This window comes from Anabrus simplex, chromosome X, assembly GCF_040414725.1.
Source record: "Anabrus simplex isolate iqAnaSimp1 chromosome X, ASM4041472v1, whole genome shotgun sequence".
Taxonomy (NCBI): domain Eukaryota; kingdom Metazoa; phylum Arthropoda; class Insecta; order Orthoptera; family Tettigoniidae; genus Anabrus; species Anabrus simplex.
Window position 1 is genome coordinate 199,685,249 of NC_090279.1, and position 27,464 is coordinate 199,712,712.

General features: G+C 39.1%; 1 protein-coding gene across 1 annotated transcript; it reads right to left on the reverse strand.

Moving 5' to 3' along the window:
* LOC136885892 (zinc finger protein 286A) lies at window positions 1-27,107 on the reverse strand. The gene is made up of 6 exons (XM_067158581.2): window positions 26,867-27,107; window positions 26,578-26,771; window positions 19,692-19,868; window positions 17,738-17,911; window positions 9,031-9,089; window positions 1-2,693 (listed from the first exon to the last, which is right to left on the reverse strand). Exons 1-6 carry the CDS (start codon window positions 27,066-27,068, stop codon window positions 1,799-1,801), a joined length of 1,701 nt encoding a protein of 566 aa, XP_067014682.2. The 5' UTR covers window positions 27,069-27,107; the 3' UTR covers window positions 1-1,798.
* Between the last annotated feature and the right edge of the window lie 357 nt (window positions 27,108-27,464).

A 27,464-nucleotide genomic window follows, 5' to 3' on the forward strand; every position in this document is an offset into this window, starting at 1 on the left:
TATGTTAGAGGTTAGATATGCAATCTGCTATGTCACTGAATAGTTTGTTTCCTCTTAACATATGTCAAAAATAATCTATTTCTCGTAATACTCTTTTGGAATTATGAACAGGTTCAGTATTATCCATGTAATCATTCAGAGTAACGAAACGAAATGTTTGTTTTACCTGAAATGCTGCAGCAACACCATCAGGTCCGATTTCTCTATATCCGTTTTCACTTACAACACTGTCATCACTAAAATTATCTTCGGTGATATGTTATTCACTCACTAAAAATTCACCTCCACTCCTACTCAACGATTCTGTGTCACTTTCTTCGTCTATATTCAGCTCAGTTCAAATATCCAAAGTATTCAATCCCACCATGTTTACGAACGAAACAGCTGACCCATGCTCGTGGAAATTCAAGACCGTTGCCTAGGCAACGTCAAATCAAATTATCGCACTTCTTTTATTTCCTAAGCCTTTTAGATTGCACCGTGTGTTCATAAATGCCTTATAAACACTTCACTACTGAAAAAATACAAGAATTTCTCATAGATCGCCGACATTTGCAGATAATGCAGCTGGATGCTTTCAGGCGCTAAGGGCGGGAAAGAGTTAATAGGCAGACCCTTCTTTCTCAAAAATGTTTTAGTTTCAGGCATGACAACAACACGTGTGCAATCTCAGTAGAGGGGAGGCACAATACGATGACATGACTGGAATAAGCAAGGAATGAAATTTTGTAGAAAACTATTTTAAATTTACAAAACAAAAAAAAAAATTCAAATAAACACTAAATTTTAAAAGAGTCTCAAATTTGGGAGTTTCTAATGTAAATAATCTTCTTGAAGATTTATCTTAAGAATAACTTTTTAAGATTTACACAGAGGGAAACAAATCTTAACACCAATAAACACTTATTTTCTAGGTTTATAACAGATTACTGAAGTTCTTTGACCATGAAAAGATCACAGCGCATGATAAAGTCGACGTCGACAAACCGCATGTAAGGAGAGCTCAACGATGCATGGGCCAATTAAAGATTATCTGTTCAATATTGTTCATGTGAAGGATGAGAATGGACGGTGCAACTACAGCAAGAACATAACACATCTACAGAGTCACACCACTCAGGAATGAGACGACGACTAGGGTGATTTTAATATATGGCTAGATGACACTACCATATAACAAGTGAGATTACAAAAGGTTGATTTGTTCAGTACATACGAGGGCTGTAAGTAAAGTAGTGGCTCGCAGGACATAGAGCACACCCAAACAGGATATGGGAGCCGTCAGGTGGCGCTGATGATGATGATGTGTAGTCTGCATCCAGTAGGGAGTGTTGTTGCTATGTGGCGTTGAAGTGAAGAGTGCTCTAAAGCATGTTTTCAAAAGGTGATCAGCATTTGTGGATTAAAACAGAATTTCCCGTGGCAAAAGTGCATCAGTATGTTATAGAGGATTACGTGAACCCTGTGGCAAGAATGCATTACCGTATAGGACGGCTGCACGATGGGTCAAGGCTTTTTCGTGCGGGTCGGCATGAGACTGCGGGACACCCTCCGTACTTGCCAGGCGCGAGTCCTTGTGACTTCAATCCGTTTCCGAAGTTAAAGGAACACTTCCGAGGCCGCCGATGTCTTGACGTGGCATCCGTACTCCGTGCAGTAGGGTTCTCCGTCGCTGTCATCAACAGAGAACGCCTTGCCAACAGTCCTCAACAGCTTCCAGACATTTGCGGGTGACTACATTGAAGGAATGTACTTGTTAGTTACTACTTTATTTACTGCCCTCGCATATTCATGATCTCTACATTGGTAGTCGTCTCACTGTCCAAGTATGACCCTTCCTATGGATCTCTTCGTGTCTCTCGAGATCATACAACTTGGTAAAAGACTTCTGGCACATGAAACAAGTGAAAGAATGAACACCAGAATCTGTAGCCATGTGAAGTACAAGATGCGAGCGTCGAGGGAACTCCTTGTTACACGTCTCACACGTGAACGGGCCTTGAATATCATTTGGATGAGTAGATAAATGTCGAGCAAATGCAGACCTCTTTGAATATGACTTATAACATATGTCACACGTCAGGACTTCTTCTGAGTGGCTTTTGATGTGCTGATTAAGTGCAGAATGGCTGTAGAATTTCATACTGCTTTTTTTACAAGTATATTCCTCAAAATGCATATGCTGCTCCAGGCTCGTCCTAGTGGGAAACTTCAGATCACATGTTGGACATGAGTAACTATCGTCACTGTAGTTAGAGAGGTGTTCGTGAAGATCCCAGGAAGTGGGGAAAGTCTCATTACAGACAGGACACAGGTGTATGTTCACCCGAGGGTGCAACTCTAAAATGTGCTTCATAAAGTCTGTTCTCTTGGCGTAAATCTTGTTGCAGGCAGAACAAGAGAAAACCACATCTTCAGATTTAATCTGGTGATCAGAGTAAAGGTGACTCCTCAACTGACACTTATTTTGGAACGTTCTTGTGCACTGCAAACACAAGTAGGGTGCATCCTCCAAGGTACATGAGTGATGACGGTGTTTCCTCAACTGATACTTATTTTTGAACCTGCTTTGGCACCGTGAGCAGGAGATGGGAAAGGAGGATGCCATGACTTCATCCTTCGAGGTCCTTATGTTCTCAATTGTGGGTAACTCCCCAACTGCTCCGCTGGAAGAAGGCATGGAGTTTGATGCACTGGAAAATACACAAAGATTTATTACATTATATACAAGACAAATCACTGTACAAATCAACCTTTTACATTCAACAAGAAGAAATCAGCTACAGAAATTAAATGCAAGTCTGTGTAGTGAAAGCATTCACAAATGTTTATACAAGAGGCCAAAACTCCAAGGAAGGGGTGTCCCATTAGAAAATGTGCCGTGTATGACACCTGAGTGTTGCAGCTAGTAGTGGCATAGCTGAGCAGTCTGTTACAGGCCCTAGTGTCATGAAGATGGCAACAAGTCGCGAGTTAACCGACTTTGAACGTGGGATGATCATCGGTGCACGGTGCATGGGTCATAGCATTGAGGACATTACATGCGAATGGGCGTTTCCGAGGTCAACAGTGCTGAGGGCAGTTCTTCATTATTGCAGACAGAATGTTACCACCCGCATAAACCGCCGCACAGGAAGACCACAGGTATGTAATGAACGGACATCATGTCGCCTCCACAGAACCATACTGGGCGCTCGACAGGCTACTGTGAGTCAGATGACTGCCTAGTTGAATGTTGGGAGTCAGGAACCCATTTCTAACAGGACTGTAAGGAGGCAACTGCATCGCATAGGCTTCACTGGCTGACCTGACAAGACACTCGTGTCCCTTTGCTGACACCTCGAGACAGAGCTCAATGACATGCATGGGCCTACAAACATCGACAATGGACCATGGAAAAGTGGCGGCATGTGATATGGTCCGATGAATCCCGATTCTGGTTGTATAAAGCTGACGGGCGCGTGGGAGTGTGGCGTACGCCCCATGAAGCTATGGAACCTGCTGCGTGTCAACAAGATTGTGTCCAGGTGGGAGGCGGCTCAGTTCTGGGTGGTGTTCTCGTGGTTGCAATTAAACCCCACTGTCTGCCTGCAGGGAGCGCTGACAGGTGCACGTAATGAGGACGTTAATCAGACCTGCATGCCTTTCTGGCTCTAAAGTACCCTGATGGAGATGCCATGTTTCAACACAATGCGCCATGTTACCGCACTGTGGTGGCACCCAGGTGGTTGGAGGAGCACTCCAGTGAAGTTACGACCTTGATTGAACATTTATGTGATGCTGTCGATGCTGATGTATGCTCCACGAACACCACACCGACTACACAAGACCAACTGTGGGTAGCAACACAAGATGTGTGGGTCCAGATTCTTACCTTGTCGAGTCAATGCCTCGCCATATTGCTGCCGTTCTGAGGGCTCGCGGACAGGCAAATGCCCTCATATTTAGGCCCATATTGAAATTCGTTATAAAATGATACTAAATTTATTTGTTTCCCAACTATTCAATACATAAAATATCTTTAAGGTTAGGATCTTATCCTTGACATAATACTGCAGTTTCGTTCGTCTACCGAACATCCTGTAACGTTTTAAAGCCACATGAGGATTAACGTACAATGTCAATTAAATTAACACGTTTATAAAGACAAGAACTTCAGACGTTTTATGTTTGGGATGATATTGTAATTTTAATCAAGACTATAGACCAATACATTAACAGTACACACAGTTGTTCACTCACCATTAGAATGAAAGAAGAAATGCATGAAACTTTTAGCCAGAATCTCATTGTGCCATGTTACCATTGAATTTTAGACAACAGTGTTAATGAATCAAGTCTTTTACTCTAACTTTGGCACTGTTATTTTAATCACAACTAAACTGTCAATTTATACATTGTATATCATAACTACACTTTTAGCAAAATGTTTTACCTAATTAGTGTTAAGACTGTAATTAAGTACGATTAATTATAAGTACATCAAGATTATGACTTAACGTTGAGACTTTGTAGTGGCTGAGGATGCTCGGTAGATGAGCGAAACATGTCCCAACAGTAGTATGTCAAGGATAAAATCCTGACAATAAAAACATTTTATGTATTGAATAGGTGGAAAACAAATAAATTTGGTATTATTTTACCCTAGCAGAATCCACTTACAGTGCAGTATTCAGTAAAGTGTACCTCCAGCTCTAAGAAAAGTCAAGCTATTAAACAGAAGTGACAAATCCCAAAAGATACTCTGTATTGTGTTTACACAGCATATTTGTTGTTATTGCTGTACAACACTGCATTTTCCTGTAAATTTAGGCAACTTTTACTTAACTAGAAGACAGAACAGATTAAAAAAGAGCAAACATTAAGGGAGTGAGTGCCTTGGCTAGTATAAAAATACTGCATACAATCATGTCTAACTTAGAATATAAAGTGCTGAAAAATATATTTAAATAAAGCAAACATATTGTACGGAGCTGAAATTTGGGGAGCAGAAGATCATGGAATTGGGGGTTGAAGGGGTAGTATGTGGGCCTGTGGATTCACTACTTGCTGGAAGAAGTGTACTAATAAAACACAGGAAATGTCATTTATTCCCACCAAGTTCAATGCATGCACGTCCACACTGTGGCATCTGGGTAACGGGTACACTACATGTACACGGCTAAGTCATGTAAGGGCTAAAAGCGAGTTCCTGATGCTTCGAGATGGGGACCCACCAGCTAAGGGGGACAAACCCGAAAGAAAACATCGGCCCTCTAGGATTGCTGGGGATTGGCATTGGGCTGACAACTAAATCTGTAAAACACTCTTGTTACAAAATCTGAGGAAGAAATAGCTGGCCTGACATATTTAACAGGAAAAAATGGGGAAAACCTCTTCAAGAGGGCCAAGGCCAACAGAGGGCTGTCGTGCCAGTGATGATGATGGCCATGGAACTGTAGCCTTAGATGTAGTCGTTAGCAAATTTGCCAAAATAATTACGTCATTGCAAAGCTGAAATGCAAATAGTGGAATGAGAATGATGTGTGAAGGGGTGAGCACAAGGGCAGATATTGTAAAATGAATAGTCAAGTATTGGTTGAGATTCATAATGGGTACGAGGGGGTGAAATTCTTGGCATAACATGTCAGCACCAAATAAAACATCAAAACGAGGGCAACTGGGTGGATGGGGTGAAGAAGCTGCTAGAAGACATAGGAATGGGATGTTACTGGGAAAGAAATTCATCAAGGGATGACAGGAGATAGTATAAGAAGGTAGTCCAAAGAGTGAAAGATATAGAAAGAAATAATAGAATGTAACAGCAAGGATGCCGGCCCCGTGGTGTAGGGGTAACGTGCCTGCCTCTTATCCGGAGGCCCCGGGTTCAATTCCCGGCCAGTTCAGGGATTTTTAACTGGACCTGAGGGCTGGTTCGAGGTCCACTCAGCCTATGTGATTAGAATTGAGGAGCTATCTGACGGTGAGAAAGCGGCCCCGGTCTAGAAAGCCAAGAGTAATGGCCGAGAGGATTCGTCATGCTGACCACACGAAACCTCGTAATCTGCAGGCCTTCAGGCTGAGCAGCGGTCACTTGGTAAGCTGCTAGGCCCTTCAAGGCCTGTAGTGCCATGGGAGGGTAACAGCAAGGGAACACTAACAGAATATTGCAAAATAAATGAGAGGAATAATTTGGTGATAGACGGGAATTTAAAGAAACAAGAAATATCAGGGGGGAAAAAATATATAGATGTGAAGGAGATAGGAATATGGGAAAAGAAATGTAAAGAAGGTGAAAATTGAGAAATTTTTTTTTTTTGCTAGTGGTTTTACGCCGCATCGACACAGATAGGTCTTATGGCAACGATGGAATGGAAAAGGCCTAGGAGTGGGAAGGAAGCGGCCGTGACCTTAATTAAGGTACAGCCCCAGCATTTGCCTGGTGTGCAAATGGGAAACCACGGAAAACCATCTTCAGGGCTGCCGACAGTGGGATTCGAACCCACTATCTCCCAGAAGCAAGCTCCCAGCTGCACGCCTCTAACCGCACGGCCAACTTCCCCGGTATTTAGAAAATAACATGTAGTTAAGGTACAGGTATCCTGGAATAGATAAGTTCGTTAAAAAACCAGGAAATACTTCAGAAGGCTAGGGTTATCTAACTTCCAAAAATATGTCTAAAACTAGAAAAACTGGCAATCTTCTTCTGGCTACAGAAGTAACCTTTTTAATGATATGATATTTCGCCGGTTTCTCTTGTCTTATTAACACGCTACATTGCTTAGTCACTGCAGATACTGAGAAATATTGGGAAAAAGGCAAAGATCAGTTTATGGTTTTCCTTGATATTGAGAAGGCATATCACAGCATTGCAAAGTGGTGGTGATTATTGTTTTAAGAGGAAGTACAACTAGGCAACCATCCTCTATCCAACACCAATCGGAGAGATAAAATGGAAATGATCCGACACTTCGAAAAATGAAGATATCGGCCAATGAAAGACAAGGGCCATGAAGGGGATGAAAATGAAAGACTCCCTAAGGCCTCGAGTGCTTTAATACCATCGGGGTCCAAGAAGAACAAGAGTTGACCAAGGAAAGTCGGATAGGATAGACAAAAGTGAGGAGCCTAACATAAGTAACTGGAAGTAATGCCAGGACTCAGCTGAGGATCCCGTGGTCACCAACCAACGCTCCTAAGTGCGGAGCCCCTGGGGCCTCTTTTAGTCACCTCTCACGACAGGCAGGGGATACCGTGGGTGTTAATCTACTGCCCCCACCCACAGGGGGACGACATTGCAAAAGGCCTGTAATGTTACATGTATAATATTAATAATGTGAACTCCAAGAGAACTGAATTTTTATGTGCAGTACAAAAAATTATTTCCGTATAACTTCTTTATTCTTTTTACAATTTGCTTTACATTGCACCGACACAGATAGGTCATATGGCGATGATGGATAGGATAGGGCTAGGAGTGAGAAGGAAGAGGCAGTGGTCTTAAGGTACAGCCCCAGCATGTGCCTGGTGTGAAAATGGGAAACCACAGAAAACCATCTTCAGGGCTATCGACAGTGGGGTTCGAACCCATTATCTCCCAGACGCAAGCTCACAGCTGCGTGCCCCAAACCGCAGAGCCAACTCGCCCAGTCAGTATAGTTTCAATATCATAATGTTGTCCGAATCGTTGGCTGAATGGTCAGCGTACTGGCCTTCGGTTCAGAGGGTCCCGGGTTCGATTCCCGGCCGGGTCGAGGATTTTAACCTTCATTAGTTAATTCCAGTGGCTCTGGGGCTGGGTGTTTCTGCTGTCCCCAACATCCATGGAACTCGCACACCACACGTAACACTATCCTCCACCACAATAACACGCAGTTCCCTACACATGGCAGATGCCGCCCACCCTCATCGGAAGGTCTGCCTTACAAGGGCTGCACTCGGCTAGAAATAGCCGCACAAAATTTTGAAAAAGAAAAAAATTATTAATCATAATGTTGTACACAACTGCACCAGAAATATACAGAAATGGTATTTACTAAAACAACGCCCATCATCGCCATAAGACCTGTCTCTTTCGGTGCAGCGTAAAGCAAATGGTAAAAAAAATGTTTAAAAAATCATCAATGATTTCATATGTCGGCTGAATTTCAGACAAGTATTAACACATTGCTGACCGAATGCTTGAACTTGTCGCATACCCTGTGGACCGGACATTTTTCTACTAAGCATACTAGGGTGCACTTGATTATAAAAATGTACATAAATATTAAACCAGTTAAGATTTTATCTTTAAAGTTGGTATGGGTACTCTCCAATGCCCCTAGTAGTAGTGGATCTGCCTTTACGAAACCATCTTCAGCCTCAATTCCTAACATATAATTAATGTTTACATCGTTGTCGTCGTCAGAATCACTTGAATAAATAAGTTCACTAGGTAAATTACGACCTGTAGAGGCTTGAATATCACTTCCACTATCACTCTCACATTCAGGTTCCACTAATTCATTAGACTATTTCCATTTGAACAATCATCGGCATATAATTCTTCTAAAATATCGTCGTCAGCTAACACCGTATTCCGCGGGAGCTCCATCTTGTCACTGACTGAACCGGCAGAAAGAAAGTCGGCGTTTCGAAACTAAATCAAAGAATAAAAGAGGCCGTGAGTAAAAGAAAAGTGGCAGATATACATCTACGATTTATTCTACTCGATGTACACGTCCAAAATAGTTCAAGATATGGTCAAGAGATGTCACAAGAAGATCGAAAACAATGTAGTGAATAAAACCAAGATTTCTCGGGGCCCGTCACCCATGTATTAAAGCACACCAATCCAGTTTGTAAACATTACAGCCCTCTTTGTTTTAGCTTGTAAAGCCGAGAAGAAGTGCTCACTTTGCTGCGGGGAACACAACCTCTTAGCTCGCTCATACATCATGACCTAATATCCCGTAAAATTCATCAAGGCATGTCAGCTGGCATCGGCCATTAATACTTGTATCAGTATAAGTTCCTCAACTGTAGTTCAATATACTCTCTGAGAGTACTTACCAATCTGGAGAAGTCCCATCGGTACTGTTTCCGTCAATATCGTCATCTGGCATCTCAAACTACATGGAATAGAAAACAACAGAATTACATGAGCCAGTGATAGCATTTAGGTAATGAGGAATATTATCACATAATTATCCTGTGTACCTATTACAATCAATCACCTTTATGTTTCCTTATAAACACAGTATATATAAATGATACGAGTAAAAAACTGTAATCACAGATAAGGCTATTTGTGGATGATGTTATGCTGTATAGAGTAGTAAATGAGTTGCAGGGGAACTTAGACAATGTTGTGAGTTCGACAGTGGATAATGGTGTGATGGTAAATGGAATGAGAAGTCAAGTTGTAAGGTTCAGCAAGAGGAAATGTCCTCTTAGTTTCAATTACTCTGTTGATGGGGTGATAGTACCTCATGGGGCACACTGTAAGAACCTAGGTGTTAATTATTTTTCTGTAGGATTGTAGATCTCTTTGGACCGGGCGAGTTGGCCGCATGGTTAGGAGCGCGCAGCTGTGAGCTCGCATCCGTGAGATAGTGGGTTCAAACCCCACTGTCGGCAGCCCTGAAGATGGTTTTCCGTGGTTTCACATTTTCACACCAGGCAAATGCTGGGGCTGTACCTTAATTAAGGCCAAGGCCACTTCCTTCCAATTCCTATGCCTTCCTGCCCCATCGCCGCCATAAGACCTATCTGTATCGGTGTGACGCAAAGCAACTAGCAAAGAAAAGAAAGAAATCTCTTTGGGTAATACCAGGTAGGTGGAATTGTGGCATGTTCCAATAATGCATTTAATAATGTAGTTGGTGTGAAATGACGAATGCAGCATTTTATTAATTACAGTCTTATTTTGTCAAATAGAATTTGATTAGGATGTCTATATGAAGCAAGAAAAATGTGCAAGAACTCATCCAAAAAGGAAAGCAACATTACTTCTTCTATAAAGATCAATTCAGTTGAAATGGAAAAAATTTCATTATCAACCTTGTCTGGTCATGACTTTGGTACGGTTTGCAGACTTAGCCTTTGTGTATTCTCCTCTCAGACGACAATTGCGTTTATATGGAACGTGTGTAAACCGACGATAATTCCAGTGTTGAGTCTAGAAATAAGAGAAAGAGGAGTATAAGTATTGTGTAGATAAAAGTGAGGTTTATTACAGTTAAGTTTTAAATATGTTACTCACTTCACTACTGTCCAAAAATGGAATACTGTACACTGTAATTCATTGGCCTGTATCAGCACATCACAACAGAACTTTTGAAGACAGTGCTCTCACGACTGTATTCGAGGAAAGGAGGTTCAATGGAATTCTTCTGGGTGACAGTGGTTATGCCCAGAAACAATACCTTCTTACATCAGTACTTAACACACAAAATGAGGCTAGAAAAAGGTACAAATATAAAGACCAAAAATATTGTGAAACGTTTGTTTGGCGCCTGGAAAATGATCTTGCCTTTTTTAAAAACTGAACACCAAACTAATGTAACAAAAACAACTGTGCTGTGCTTCACAATATTGATATAAATTATGAAACTGATGTTCACAATAATTTTGACTTTCCAGACAGAGTTGTACCTGTTATGGCCTCAGAAGACAGACCCAGAGGACAAGCAATCAGAGCTGCATTTATACAACATTTTAATCTAAATCTAGAAAATCAAAAGTAACTTTGTTTGTTCGTTGTACAAATCTATCCGCCTCCACCGATCAGTACCAAAATTTGCACCAAGGCTAATGAGGCACTTACCACAGTTATATCACCAAAGATTTAATAAAATAAAATAGGTCATAACATATTATATACAGGTAGAAGGTTGTGTGTGTTGATGCCATTTTTGGTACCAAAGCACTTCCAACGTGTTCGCAGCCGCTTGGATATGGGCAACCGTTACTGCCGTACAGTAATACTTTTTTTGCTTAACCCCTCAGCGTCGCAGCCATTTAAATAGCTTCCTACCCCGCGGCCGGATGAGATTTCAACTACGCACGACTGAAATACATCGCTTCACTTAAAGCGTTACTGCATGTATAAAAGTAGCCCGATTTTCACGAAATTTGGAATTCCTTATGACAGAACTATGTATATGCAGATAATTACATAATTGTTTCACATTTCCTTAGTAATTTAGTTCCGTGTGATAGAGTTCGAAGCACTCTTTGAGACAGGGACTCAAGTCACATTCCTGGCAGCAGTACACTGACGTCTTCTTTTCGCCGTGTTTTGAACACAGGATACAATGTCTCTGAGGTTTGGATTTCCAACTCTTGGGTGCTAATTTCCTGATAAAATATCTTTCCTGCAACCTTGGAACTGTATTATCTGATGCGCGCCGGCCTTGAATATTTCGTTCCCCTCCCGAGCGAGCGTATTTTGTAAACAAACCTTTCACCAGCTGAACCCGATAAGGTAATTGCTCAATATTTGTCTCTGTGACCTGTGCGAATATTATTAGAGAATTTAGCAATCAGAATTCACCGTTGAAAACTTCTCTTTGACCTGTATAATTATCTATAGACTTTTACACAAAATTTCCAAGTACTGTTTCCTCCTCATCGTCACTCTCATCATTTACCACTGCTACATTATCACTGCTGCTTATATTGTCACTACTACTTCCGACTAAACTTTCATCTGAATTATACAATATTTCAAGCATGTTACTGTCAGTTATACGACGGCTGAGCGCGGCGCGTCACACGGACTGATGAAGCTGCAGCGAGACCGAAAGCAACACGACGAAACTGAATGAGGGGAATAACATTTATGACGAAACAAACCAACCGATACATATTTCAGATAAAAGGTCGAGACAACGTCTTTCAAACGAGATATATACCATGAACAACTGGTTCTCGTATCGTATGACAGGAAACAGCACTAACTGATGCCTACACAGAGCGCTCGTGGAGAGTTACGAAAATATTACAAGCCGAGAAATAAAGACAAATATAATAAATAAACCGCACTCCCAATGTACAAATAGAGCAAAGAACGTCACACGAAAAGACAAACTTCTCAGATCATTTCTTTATTTTATTCTGTGGGAACGAATGAAGCAAACAGACTTTAAAAAAGCAAGAGATTAGTGCTCAGACTTATTTGACAAATAATTATCCTTGCAAAAACAACTACATTATAACGATTTTTCAATTCTTATTTACAACACTGATAAACCCAAAAATGTCTTCTTGGAAAAAAAACAATTTGCATACCAGTAACTCCAAAACTCTTCGCGCTATAGCCGTAAATGTGAAACCATGTATGGGTCTATACCACGTATAGAGGTCGGCGGCTACGGAAGAAAAGAGGGTCTGTACCACGTATAGAGGTCGGCGCTGAGGGGTTAATGGAATTTATTTCTGTGTCCTTATCCATTTTAGATCATTACTTGAATTATTGCAATAAAATTTCTCTGCATGGGAATCATGACGCACAGTGCCGCTTGACGCAGCATATGCATCATGAGAGGTAACGAAGTGGAATCGCGGAAAGAATGTTTTGTTTGGTCGTATATATTTAGTAACTTTGCTGCGACAAATAGCTACATTTTTTTAACATTTCTGGCAAGAATGCTGAGCGGTAACATCTGCGTTACAGCTGTGTGAACAACTGCCATACAATGGACCTAGTCAATGCAGTAGCCTCCATTAGTGCGCTGCAACAAACACCGTTATGGCATTGTTTAGAGTCAATTACTTTCTCTTCTGTGGAATTCCACGAAACACTGCTCAATACAAAAGCCTGGCTGTCCTGGACACACTATACAGTAGAGCATGCAGTCCTGCGCCGCCACCCCCTTCTAACATTGTCTGCACGGCTTCTGTGATCTACGCCCATTCTCCTTAGCCACACATTTACTGGCAAAATGTGAAAATGTGTTCCTGAAAGTGAGCCTACTAGACAGTGTTTCTTCTGCTGAGAAGGGCCTGCAACCTCACCATTCTCTGTCGACATTGCAGAAAACTATGCCGAATCGTAACAACAGAGATAGAAACTAACAATTACCCTGATGCCCACTTGGAGCATATGTTTTCACAACGCACAAATAAGAGGTCCGCGATTGTATATAGGTACTAGCGGAAATATGGGCTTTAAAATTTGGCATGCAGTGATCATATTTTCGTAATTTACGTCATTTGTAAATGAATAAATCACCCGATTGCAACCAGATTACCTTCATAATTGAATTCTGAACTCGTGTAAGTTACTTTCAAAGCAATCCTACAATTATTTCCTCATGACAATATATATTTACCACAGCTGTACTGTACTCGTCCATATTTGTCATTAATTGGAAAGAACAGAAAAAACTTCATTGTTTTCACGAATTTATTCATTGTACCATTTTTTCACTAAGCGATCAATTGATAATAGAGGCTTGATATTGAGAGCTTGTCAGCCAGCAAGCAGCTGCATAGTGAGGGGTGAGATCGTCGTTTATTTTTCCTATTTTTAAGAGCAAGTCTCAGTCAAGATTGATAGCACGTGACACGACTTGTGTAGACGCCAATGCGCACTAATAAAACTTTAGTCTTAAAATTTCTGGAATTATCAATCGCTGTGTGTTGAAACCAATGAACATTAAGAAGTGATATACACACAAATTAGTGTTAATCACATGTGGTTACACTTACTTGTGCCAAGGTGATAAAAGCAGCGTGCGGTCAAGAAATCATTCTCTTACATCTTACATTCTGTAACCTTTTCCCATGGACTATCTTTGACTCACTGTCTGGCAAAACCTACAATAATAATTTGCTTGTCAGGTATAGGTGTGGACTACCTCATTAATTAATTCTGAAAAAAACACTTAAGATATCAGTTTCAAATTTTGCAAAACGGGGAAATGCACTATACTTATCCTAAAATGATACAATGAGATCATCTAACTACACACAGGAACCCACCCCCCCAGTTCGAAATGATACATCAAGAAGCATCCAACATAATGCAGGTTAATATTAAATTGCTTGTTCTTAAAATTAGTCCAAATTGCTCAACCTGACGGGGCTCTTATTTTCTTGGTAATGCAGAACTTCACCCTGAATCCCCCAATTTATTTCATTTTGGAATCCGTCAGGTGAAGATATTTAGATAGCAAATCATACTGCTTCTTGGACATAAAAATTATAAACTATTTTTCATTGAATGGGATTGGAAGATAAAAATGACGCTGGTTGGAATATTATGTAATTATGTAGAGGCCCATAATCTGAAACAGAATTAAATGGAGATTAAAACTGATAATTATTTTTTGTCCAAGTATGCCTAGTATTTTAAAGGGAGACAGTACCTGAATGAGCATTGCCTATCCTGTGCAATGTACCATATTTCAATTTCCCTCTGGTTCATCTTTTGTTCCAGCTGCTTCCCATACAATTTTTATTATCATACCTACAACTTCAAACTCACTACCATTGCATTCGTCAACATATTAATTTAATTTGAAACAAATATCCTCTTCACTCAACTGGTTATGTGCAGCCATGTTTCTGCGATGTGCTTACATTCAGTCAGCTGTAACGTATAAAAAACCGCTTTATTTTAGCATTCCGTGCATGTTAGTTGTATCTAGGAAGTGCAGGGAATTCAGTGGTTCCAAGAAGTTATATCTTTAGCATACAGATGGCAGAGGAAGTCTGTCTGAAAGTCGAGTACACTTTACTACGCAACCTATGGGAAAGAGTTAACTGGCCTTCATTCAACTCCACGTCACTAACATTGAGGAAGGCGAGATTCTGGTGGAAACTCAGCCAACTGTGGCTATGTAGTGCATTCTAGCGGAGTGCGGCCAATAAGGGTGCAGTACATTGCAACAATTGGAAAGGCTGCTTGGAATCTTTCACCTCTACTCTATCATTAGGGAAATTCATAGCGGGGATTAATTCGGTATCTCCCTGTTTCTCTCATGGTCAATTGTATGTAGCTTGCCCTAGGGTTGGAATTCCAAAGAATTTATACAATAGTATGACACGTCATAGTCATATTCTTTATCCTACGGCACAGATTAATGAGTTTTACAGGTAGGAAAAATGTATACAATTACAAATCGATATCAATAATTTGCAATAAATTTAAAAGTTACCAAACTGCAGAAAAACAAATATAATTCACTTTTCTTATTTGATATATTTGATATAATATTACATTCCATTACCACAACATATCATGCATATTATTCCCTTACCTCAAGAATTTGTAACTTTGCCAATTTTATTCACACATTTCTTTTTTCTTCAAAATTTTCATTTCTATCTCGTGCTTTTCTTTCATTTGCTCTATTTCAAGAGTCTTTTTTTGACAAGCCATCTTTGCTACCATTAATTTTGCTGCCATCTCTTTTATTCTTAATGCATGAAGTTCTTTATCTTGCAGCAAAATCACATCTTTCAAGTCTTTTATCAGACTCCTTTATTATTGCAGATTTTCTTGCCTCTCTGGTGGCTCAAGGGGTTGTCTTGGAATGATCTCCTGCAATGAATGAAGCAAAATTTATTATGTTAATCAAATCATAACAATGGAATATGAGAAGTGAAATTTGAAATCATCTCGCTAATCTGTGCAGAATTCTCAAATTCCTCCTCTACTTGCTCCTTCAATTCTTCCCAGCAGAATGTATGATTCATTTTTTTTCTTACTGGCCATGAATGCCAATGTGTCTGCAGTTTCTATGTCAACTGCACCAATGGCATCAATTATGGGATCGTTTGAGCTGGATTCTGGATATGGACCCCCGCCAGTAGACAACCTCTGCCTTTTTTCCTGGGGCAATTCCTGTTTCCTTTTTGCTTTCATATCTTCCCCGCATTTTCTAATTTGCCCTGCCGTCCTCTGAAAGAAAAACAATTTAAAAATTATGAAGCATTAATTTTATATCATGGGTAGATCATTATGGGGAGAGCATCAGGGATGGATGAAATTATTGTGGAAATGATAAAGGCTGCTGGACCTGTTGGACTACAATGAGTGTACAAATTTTTAAAGTGTATATGGAAAGGGAAACAAGTGCAAGAAGTCTGGGCAAAGGTAATAATAATACCAGTATTTAAGAAGGGGGACAAAAAAGTGTGTGATAACTATATTTTAACATTTTCATTACAGATTACACTGATACTCTAATTGATGGAATTAAACCAACATCAATAACATTTAACAAGAATGTAATATGCCACTTACCTCCTGAACATTAGTATACAACCAAATGCAACAAGTTAAAATGGATTTTAACTCACTATTGAGGAATTTTAGAGATTTTAACCATATGGCAATAATTTAAATTAAAAAAAGAGATTGTATCTTAAGACACACTTGAATGGTGTTTTATTTATATAAGGAGCGATCACAAAAAGTTTCGTTCAACGGCCGTACAGTCTAGAATCGGGATGCCAATCGGACAAAATCGCACTGAGGCACTCATCCAACTGACGCACCATGTTGAAGATCCCCGTGTGGTAAAACACCGTGTCCTGCTGCGTGAAGTAGTGTGTAACTGCCTGCTGCACATCCTCGTCCCACAGGAAGCGTCGACACTTCGACGCCTTTTTGAGGGGACCAAAGCTGATGTTGAGATCCAGTACTAGCGCATGAATGGTTATGTGCCAGTCTGCCCTAACTGCCTCATCCACCTCCCGCTTGCTTGTTGTTGTCCGTAATGGATGTGGCTGGCGTCCCAGATCGACCGGCGTCTTGTGTCGAAGCGTTACCTGCACGAAACTTGGTGCACCATTCCTCAACGGTGGTTTTCGACAAACGTGCTGCCCCATACACAGTCTTCATTCTTCAATGGATGTCCACCGGTGTTTGTCCTTCGGCAGCCAAGAACATAATATTACCATGTTGGTCCTGTTTGTTTGGACGCATTTGATAATACTGCCACCATACTTCACATGGCCGCATTTAACGCACGCACCTCGGCATGGCGCGACTGCCACACTAATCCCTTCGCCTACATGTCCGTGCTTATATACCCACATCAGAGTTGCACTATGTAGCATGTCTGCTGCAGCAACGCTCTCAAAGGGAATCTTTTTGATCATGCCTTATATATAATTAGATCTTAATATAAGACCTATTGTACCAGATGTAAAATATTTTAACCACTAAACCAATGAATGTAACATATGTATTTTAAGGCTCAAACCCACTTTAGACGACCACAAACACGAGTCGAAACATTTAGGTTAATGTAAAAACGACATCTTAATAGGTGAAGTTATATTATTATGTATTGTATAGGAGGAATGATTAAACAATTATATTGTATAACTGAGACTGTCAATAGGAATGAAGTTTATATCATGTAACTATAGAGGAATCACACTCTTATCAGAAATGGCAAAAATACTGGAAATTACATTAGATAGGAGAATGAGAAGAAAGGTAGGAGGAGAGTTGCAATAGGAACAGTATGGTTTAGGAAGTGGAAGATCTACAGTGGACATAATCTTCAGCATGAGGCAATTAATGGAAAAGAATCGGGAATATGGACATGATCGACTTGATCACTGGACGATACAACACAGACGCTAGTGTTTGGCGGACTCATCTTGTGTGTGTGTGGAGAGAGAGAGAGAGAGAGAGAGACTGTGGAGGTCCTTGATTTACAATCTGATCCAGAAGACTGGAAACAGGAAATGAGGAAGACTGTATTATGACACAGGCAATTTTAGATTGCTCTTAACCATATTTCATGCTCACCTTCAAATCATCCACCTCCATTTTTGGTGAAGTCTTAAACGACAGGTCTGTATCCATGTTCTCTTGTTCACATTTCACAGTCACTGAACAACATGGCTCAGCTGACAAATCCACTGGAGGTGAATACTTTAGCTCCTCGTGAAACTCAGGAACCAGTTCTTGAATGACAGTTTCCTAAACAAATTTGTACTCATGTATATTTATCAACTTAAGAATGATTATGCCAAGTGAATAATATGAACCAGAGAGATCAAAACATGAGGTTATATTCTCAGTGCTAGTCAAAAAATTTTACAACTCTAAAAACCCAGGAACATCTTCTACTGATTAATAAAAATATATCATAAATTTTTTTCAACCCAGGGGTATGCAAAATTTAGACATGAACTAAGTTTTAGAACAGTTATGCTTTTTGGATGTGAAAATAACTGATATGATACAAAGGCAAGTCAATAAGTATCTACAATCAACTTTTATAATTCATAACAGAAAGAGTACACACTTTTTATTGATATTTTTCAACAGTCACCCTTCTTTTCAATGCACATCATCCACCATTTCACAAGCTTTCTGATACCCTCTGAAAAAAAAAAAAAAAAAGGTTTTTGGTTGCACAGCAAGTCACATATGCACCACTTATGCAAGATTTCATATGCAGAACCATGGCTAATGTCCATATGGTTTGCCATGTTATCAACAGTCACTCGTCCGTTATTCAGGATCATATCATGCACATATATACATATATTAGTTGCCTACAGATTAAGGAAATAATTTTATTTTGGGTTCTTTACTTTATATAAAGATGTATGCATTGGTACAAAAAGTGTAATTTTGTTTTCTCTCAAAATAATATTGACATAAGTGTAGGATCTTCCATCTGCATTTAGATTAATAAAGAACCAACATTTATAAACATTTTAATCTAATCATCCCACTGATATGTTAAAAATTGAGGCATCTAGAATATTTTTAACATAAAAATGAAAAACCCAGCACTGAGGTAACAAACAGTTAACTGGTAACTCAGCACATAAAAGGTTAATGAACATCACAGAAGATGTCTGAAATGGCTTCATCTGTAGAAATGAAAAACTGAGGATGCAAAGATCCTGACTCCACTTCACTTTGAAACCACCAGCAGAATCTGGGTGCTTTAACACATGTAACACAGTAAATTTGTAAGGATACAGATGCAGGTCCTTTTTGAGAACGTTTCAATATGATGATCTCTTAATTCCCACTTGTGTCTGAACTCGTTTCAGATAGTTACAGATTTTATTTGTTACAGAGCCCGTTTCATGCCATTTTGCCATTAAGTTTTTTCATTGCAGAGTCTGCTGGAGGTTTCACCAAAACACTTCCAGTCTTAAACTCTTGCACAAACAGTTCTGCACAGGTTTTCCATGAATCGTGTTTCCCATAACTCGACAATGAACATACGCTGCTTTAACGTGAGCACCATTTTCTGTTACATTCAAATGGACACTAAACACTACTGCTTCATTCACTCATTCACCAATGACACAGTGACGTGCGCAGACATGTGACAGCACTGAATGATGCATCAAAATCTCGGTTTCCAGCATTTCCTGTGGTGGGCAGTTCTCCTGTTCATTAACAAGGGTAAATTCCACGTCAGTCTTATAAAGGTTTTCCAGGCCAGTTTTATCCCCCCCAGTAGGACGATACTTTAAAGAGAAGTTTTTGTTAACAGTTTATTCTCCAGAATAATGTTTACGTTAAGTGGCCTCCAAGACCTCGCACCCCTTTTAATGTTAGAAATTACCTGATGTCCAATGTTCAGAGTCAATAGATTACACACAAATATTTAGTAGTTTCTATATATATTTTAAAAAAAATATAAATATTGTCTTATAAATGCCCTTCACATATATTTTTGAAGTTGATATTTGTATAGTGGAGGATGTCTTCAATAAGAGCTCTTACCTACCTTACAGTCTATCTCCTCTGTCTTCAGGGAGGTCTTGAGTGGTAGATCCATATCTGTCTCGTCTGGTTCACCTTTGATGGTCACTGAGCACAAAGGAAGAGGAGGCGCGTCCATTTCAAGTGAATTCTTTAACTCCTTGGTAATCTCGGTGGCCAATTCTTGAATTTTAGGTTTGTTCTAAAAACCAGGGGAAAAAACTTATATGTTGATTTGTTCTGACTTAATTATCTGGAATGGGAAGAGGGGTTCAGAAGTGGCCCGAGATATGTCGCTGGGATTACTTCTGTCAAATGCATGTGTTGTTACTACAAAATGTATAGGAATATGAGCCAGAAAAATTACATAACTATTGTGAAACATTATAACAGTATATGTATATATACATACAAAGTTGAACCTCTCTTCTGCGGACACTGTTGGTTCCGTGGAAAAATGTCCATTAAAACAAGGTTGTAAAAATTAATCAAACATTTTAACGACAAAGAACATCCACCTTAAATATAAGCATACATCTTTATTTTGTTTACTCTCAATAATTTATAACTAAATATTTGGCTGGGAGATATAACAAGTGATTTTACAGTCTTTACATTCGTTACAGCTTCGGGAAGTTATCATTCAGCTGAGTGTACAAATTTAGCACATTTTTCTTTATTGCGATATTCTCGAAAAAGAAATAACGACCCTGCATGACACACACATTTATTCAGTTAAACTAAACTTTCAGGTAATTTGCGATTTCTCATGCTTTTTTCTTGTAAAATTAGCCCACTCACTCACAGTTTCTTAGCTCGAACACATTCAAATCACTCATATACCAAACATGTTCACTTCTGCAAAAACTGACTTCCACCTTCTTTTCATTCCTCGATTCCTATTTTCCTCCCGCTCACTTAAAATATTATTATAATTCTTCACAACTGCGTTTTCCCTTAGTTTAATTTTCTCACTGAAAATCCTTTTGCACTACGTTTTCTTGTCTCGAAATCTAAACACGCTCGCGCCTCCTCATGTTTACTGGGCAATTGAAATGCTATGGTATTTCTACCTCAACAATCAGGACATGTGAGACTCATCCTTGTCAAGTTTAACAGAAGAACCAGATCTCGACCTAATCAGCGACAACATGAGTTATGAATAACTTAAAATGATGCAAGATATGCTGAAAAATCCCTTGGCAATTCTGGTTACAGTTCAAAAGATGACCTTAACAAAAGGTTTGGAAAGAGCTCTGTATACAAAAATTAACTTCACATCTCCTTCAGCGTTCCTATGTACCTTTTTTTCTGTTTTCCTTGGACACGAAATAGTAAAAATATTCAAAAAGAATGATTTTAAGGTGAAGACATGGGGTACGTGAAGAATCGTATCCATGAAATTTCATTATAAATTTTGTCCTAAATGGAAAATAATAATTGATTTTACTCAAATTAAGAGTAAAATTAGCAGTAAATTAATAAATACGATTATTACTAGAGAAATATACACATATATACTGTGCTACATTACGACTATGAATTCTACTACGTCACAGCGCTTCAGTATGTCATTTGCTTCATGTAACACTTTTGTGTGTGAAGTCTTTGCTCACTTAACTTCTTTGAACTTCTTTGCTTTGCTTGATGTTACTTGATGGGGCAAGTTGTTGACTTGTGCCCATAACTCATTAATGAATATAATTACTGGTCCAGAAATCAAGATATTTTTCTTTCAACAAAATTTTTTTTTTTTTCTTGTTGTTATTAACGATATATTTTTCACCTCCATTTTCCCATCTGAACTGCCCGCGCTAGTCATAATGGACAAAGATATTGAGAATCCACAGACATAGCACTCCCATTCGTTGGTGCTAGCACTGGACCTCGAGAAGGAAACAAAAAATGGCACGATGAAGCGGAATGCCACAGAAGAGAGTCGTGTCTACAGGGAAATAGTCGCCGTAGTTACGTAAATATATTTCTCTAGTAATTATGGAATTTATGAATTTACTGCTACTTTTACAGTTGATTTGCGTGAGACCAATGATCTTGCATTTGGGACAAAAAGTACAATGAAATTTCATGGATATGATTCGTTCACGTAACCAAGCCCTGTGCAAAGAAAGTGTCCTGGAACGTGTGAAGTGTCCACTTAAGACAAGTGAACAAGATTAACTGCGATGTTCACTGTCCTTAATTCAAGGTGTCCGCTTAAATGAGGCTTATTTAACACATATCTAATGTAAAATAAAATTGGTTCCGTGGAAAAATGTCCGTATGGACATAAAGTGACCATCAGGGCAGGTTAGGCTGTGTGTATATATACAATACACACACACCGGGTGGGGAAAATAAAAGTTTCCAACAACCGAAGGGCATGTACCCCAATCTCAGCCATGTGACATGTATTGTGAAAGTATCAGGGAGAATTACAGCTGAGTAAATGACTTTGTTGCTGCTCTGAAGAAGATTCTCGTAGAGGCTCCCAGTCGTCAAGTTTTGTACCAAGAAGTGACTGGGCTCCACCCTGCACAGTTTTGCTGTCACCAGAAGGTGGGGTAGGCCTACTTGGATAAGATGCGCAGTTTCCTTGTGCAAAAACTGTGTAAAATCATATGCTTTATATGTGCCCTAGACTCAACAGACACAGCAGCCATCAAGCAGGTCTAACAACTTATTCAATAACAGAGACCTAGAGTTGGAACTTTTTGTAAATCATGGCTACAAGTATTTGCCTGATATGATTCAGAGTGTGGAAGAAGTTGGTAAGTGTTAGGGACAACGTTGGTTGATTTGATAAAGACAAATACAAATTAAATTTGAAGAACAATCGAAATGTGGAAACCTTTGCATCTTTGACTGAACTCCGTTTACGAGCGCTGACATTGTTTCTGTGGATGTTAAGTCAAGCGCAGTTTCTCTATAAGGATCTACTGAGCTCAAAGCGCCTGCAACTTACTGTCAAAAACATTGAAATGATGTGTGTAATCCAATTTAACATGTTTATTAATAATTAGAACCCAGTAAATGGGATAAAGAAAGTTTTTTTTTTTTTAATTTTACAAGTTGCTTTACGCCACACCGACAAAGATATGTCTTATGGCGACGATGGGACAGGAAAGGGCTAGGAGTGGGAAGGAAGCAGCCATGGCTTTAATTAAGGTACAGCCCCAGCATTTGCCTGGTATGAAAATGGGAAACCAGAGAAAACAATCTTCAGGGCTGCCGACAGTGGGGTTTGAACCCCAATACTGAATAGTAGCCGCACTTAAGAGACTGCAGCTATCAAGCTCAGTGATAAAGAAATGTCATGTAACAGGTTCAAACCTTAATGAAGTGATTTGATCAACACATATTTTGTCCCTTAAGAATGAATACCGCGTAACTGACTTTTTTGGTGAAAATGACCTTTTGGCACTGTTGGCATCCTTAATGAGTCCCTCTTCTGTTTCAGCAGTGGAAATTTCTTAGTTACGTATTGTTTTCCAAAAATTGGAGGTAAAACAATACCGCGTAAGTACAGTGACTCATATATATTTGAAATACCGCGTAACTACATTGTCTCGTTTGGCGGGGTTTTGTGAATTAAGACGATTTCCCTTTTTATTAACTCCCGCAGATTCATGCATAGTGAACTGAAAGTAGCGCAGTATTGTTGCCGACAGCCAACTCTGTGACTGTCAATCAGTAACCCACATATATAAGAATCGTACTCTGGCGGGAGAAGAAGTTTGTCTTGAGTTCCCTACAGTGCTTGTGTTAAAGTAATAGTACTTTTGTTAAAATAACTGTGGTAGTTATTATCCTGAAAAATCAGAATTAAAGCCACTGATATACATGGCTTCAGAAGGAAAAGAGGAAAACTACTGTCCTGCTCTCAGTCATGAGACGTGTTTCGGTGATGAGGAAATACTTCTTGAGAACTCCGATGATGTTGAGGAAAATACGTTCTCGGAATAAGAAATAATAGCACAACTTAAATTCTCATTTGCAAATGCTTCAATTCACAGAAGAAATGCAAAATCAAATACTGGTAAATTTGTTTTCTGCATGTTATTAGTAGGTCTGTAAATTAATCGCTTTATGTTATATTATAACGAAGACTAAATATTTTTATTAACATTCCAGGTCCCACTACTGTGCAGTTATTAACCCCTGAAGCTATACATGCAAATTCCAAATCACAGACTCTAAATTAAGTTTACGATCGTCTGCCATAAAACATTCTAATTTCTTTACATTCCGCTTTATTCTTATTTTGGTAAGTACTGATGATGGAAACTGTGAGAATGGCACTCTAAAATTACAGCCAAATGAGAAATCTTTACCTAGATCTTCAAGCACCTCTACAGGCAACAAAAGTATGCACGTTTCATTGCACTAATTTTCAGTATATAATAATCTAATTGCATGTTATTACTTCAAATACTGCTTCAAAATTTTATAGACAAACATTATTTTGCTTTTTAGGTCCTCCTATCCTTCCTCCTGCCAACAAAGAATCCGAAGAAAACAATTCTGATTACACCCCTGAAACATCGGCTGAGTTATTCAGTGCACCAGAAGGCAAAGAAGAAATTTGTGATTGAGATGAAGAATTCTTTGGAAATTTAAGTGAATCAAGAAAAAGGAAGAAGAAAAGCTTGAAAGATGCATGGAAACAACACAAAAATAAGAAACGAAAAATGGAAGGCAATCCATACCAAATTTACGGAAGGACAAAAGAAGAGAAAGTCATACAAGATATCGAGAGAAACAAAAGAAAGCAGGGACCTACTTGAACTTCAAATATGTGTGAAAAGTCAAAATTAAGGGAGTGCATCAACATTAAAGATGAAGAAAGAAAAGAGATATTTAAGGAATTTTGGGAGACCATGTCTTGGGATCAGCGTAAACTGTACATTAATGGACTCGTGGATTTCATCCCCAGATAACGACCATGTGCAGGGGAATCAAGACGCAGTGGTATGTTGGTCTATTACATTCGCATAAACCATGAAAAGAAACAAGTTTGTAAGGAAATGTTTTTAAACACATTCGGAATTAAGGAATGGACTGTTAGGTACTGGAAAGGTCAATCTTCGGAGAGTGGAACCATTCCTCATGCTGACAAAAACCATCCATTAGGCAATCGTAGCAAGGAGAGTAGAGTACATGAATTTTTGGAAAAATTGTCGAAATTACCCTCTCACTACTGCAGGAGCAAGTCAACAAAAGTATATCTGGAGCCTGTAATTCAATCGGTGAGTCATCTGTACGAACTGTACAAAAAGAGTTGCAAAGGAAGGAATAATAAGACTGTCAGTAGGAACACCTTCAATACCATTCTCTCTGACTTGAACATGGGTTTGTTCAGGCCAAGAAAATATAAATGTGACCTATGTGTTGGGTACAGAACTGGCAATATAAATGAGTACAATTATTTAAAACATATCGCTATGAAGGAAAAAGCCAGAAATGAAAAAAATAAAGGACAAAAAGGATGCAGAAGCTGGAGCATGTGCAGTATTCACCATGGACCTTCAGGCGGTAAAGGTAGCTCCGTTTCTGAGGGCTAGTGCATTATATTACAAAACAAAGCTTGCAGTACATAACTTTACTGTATATAACTTAGGGACCCATGATGTAACATGCTATTGGTTCGATGAAAGTCAGGCTGAGCTAGTGGCTTCAGTCTTTGTCTCTTGCATAATCGATACAATAAGCAAGCAGCTAGAAAAGTCACGAGTTCCTAACATCTTGTATTCCGACGGATGTACCTACCAAAATCGGAACATAGTGATGTCTAACGCTTTGTTAAAGCTAGCCAAGAAAACTGGGGTTGCGATTTTCCAGAAATTATTGGAAAAGGGTCACATCCAAATGGAATGTGATTCAGCCCATAGTGCAATTGAATGTAAGTTAAAGAACCGTGAAATCACACTTCCTAGCCAATATGCTTCAGTGTCGAAAGAAGCACGAGGAAAACCACAACCATACAATGCAGTTAATCTCGACTACTCGTCCTTCACCAATTATGCCATAAAAGATTCATGGATTTACGACTTCATTCGTCCTACTGTTACGGATCTTAGAGTTATAAAATACGATCCGACGGGAGTTATTTTCTACAAACTGGATTTTGAGGATGACTTTGTGGAGATGCCCAGGAGACCTAGACTAGTAAGTGAACAAGAGCTTCCTAAACTTTACTAAGAGCGCTTAAAGATAAAGAATACCAAATGGGATAATCTTCAGCAACTCAAAAGTGTAATTTCTAAAGACTGCCACTCCTTTTACGACAACATTCCACACTCATAAGAATGAAGACAAGTTATTAATTGTGATTCATGCTCATAGTTGATGACTCATTTCATGTGACCCTATTTGGGTATCTACTATAAAAATCAAGGATGTAGGACATTTGTATTTTAAGGTTATATTTAAAATGCAATAGTAACAATTGGAATAAAAATCATTTAAACAATTAGGTTTAATCAATTTTATCACAGAATCCAAACCACATAACTCACCGTTTAAAAAAAATAGAACTGATCCAATACCGCATAACTGACGATAGCGTGACTGTGTAACGTAACCAAGTAATTTAATAGCACTAACTGAGTATCCAGCGATGCGTTTACATCACAATGTCAGAAAATAACTCTATTATTTCCTATTATTTTGAAAATAAACGTTTTTTTTGTCTCACCTGTAAACTTTGAGTTTTGTCAGTTACGCGGTATTCATTCTTAAGGGACGATTTGTATGTATTTTCAGAACATTCCCCCACCACCACCACCACCATTTTTGTGACCATACTTTCCATGTTAAAATCCTTTCCCTAGCCATAATATTTTCAATATGCAGGATACCACACTGTCCTGTGTTACTAGCACTTATAAAAATGATTAATCTGTGTTGAGCACCTCTTTAACTTCTTCAAATGCTGCTACCTCATGTTGACCTGCCTTCACCGCCACCAACACCACCACCACACATCGTGTTTTAGCTGCTTCACTACTTCTAAATCTACTTGCTTTAGGAGTTATTTCCAAGGTACCAGTGCCAGTCCATGAAAATATCGAAGGTACAGCGTTCTTCTTAAGTCTTCGTCTTTCGCCTAAAATTTTTGAAATAGGTCCTATTAACTACTCAGAATGCCATTAGTTTATTATAAAATTATTAATTAGAACCAGAACTCATTAGCTTACTTACCTGTTTCAGTAATGACAAAATTTTCAACAGCAAAATGTTTTGAGCAGACCTTGATATAACGAGACACACTTTTATTTCGTAAATCATGTCTACGAATAGCATGCAACCACTTTTTACGGAGGGACTCCTCCTTAGGAAATTGATGGTACGAATACGGTTGACCTTGATTTCGGCACATTGGAACACTGCAATAGTCAGGCATCACAATATATTTTTTTCTCCACTTTCGTTACGATATATTGACAACTTCCATTTAAAAACACTTATGAACAAAAAACGATCGATAAGCGCATACCGTCTACTACTCGTGAGACATCTATCTGTATCCGTAGTGTTTGGGTTTCAGTACAACATCAATAATCACACAAAAATTACTGACCTGTAAAACTGAATTCCACTAGGCGTTCTATGACGTTGTGTACAACCATAAGCCACACAGTGTTTAGCCACTTAATTTTCTTTGAAGCTTTATTTAAATTAACTTCTGACCATAACATACATCATCCGTATTCCAAAACACACATCGACACTCACCCGCCAGTTGCGGATATTTATTTGGGATTCAAAAAATTCTTTCCCAGTCACAAGATCATTAATA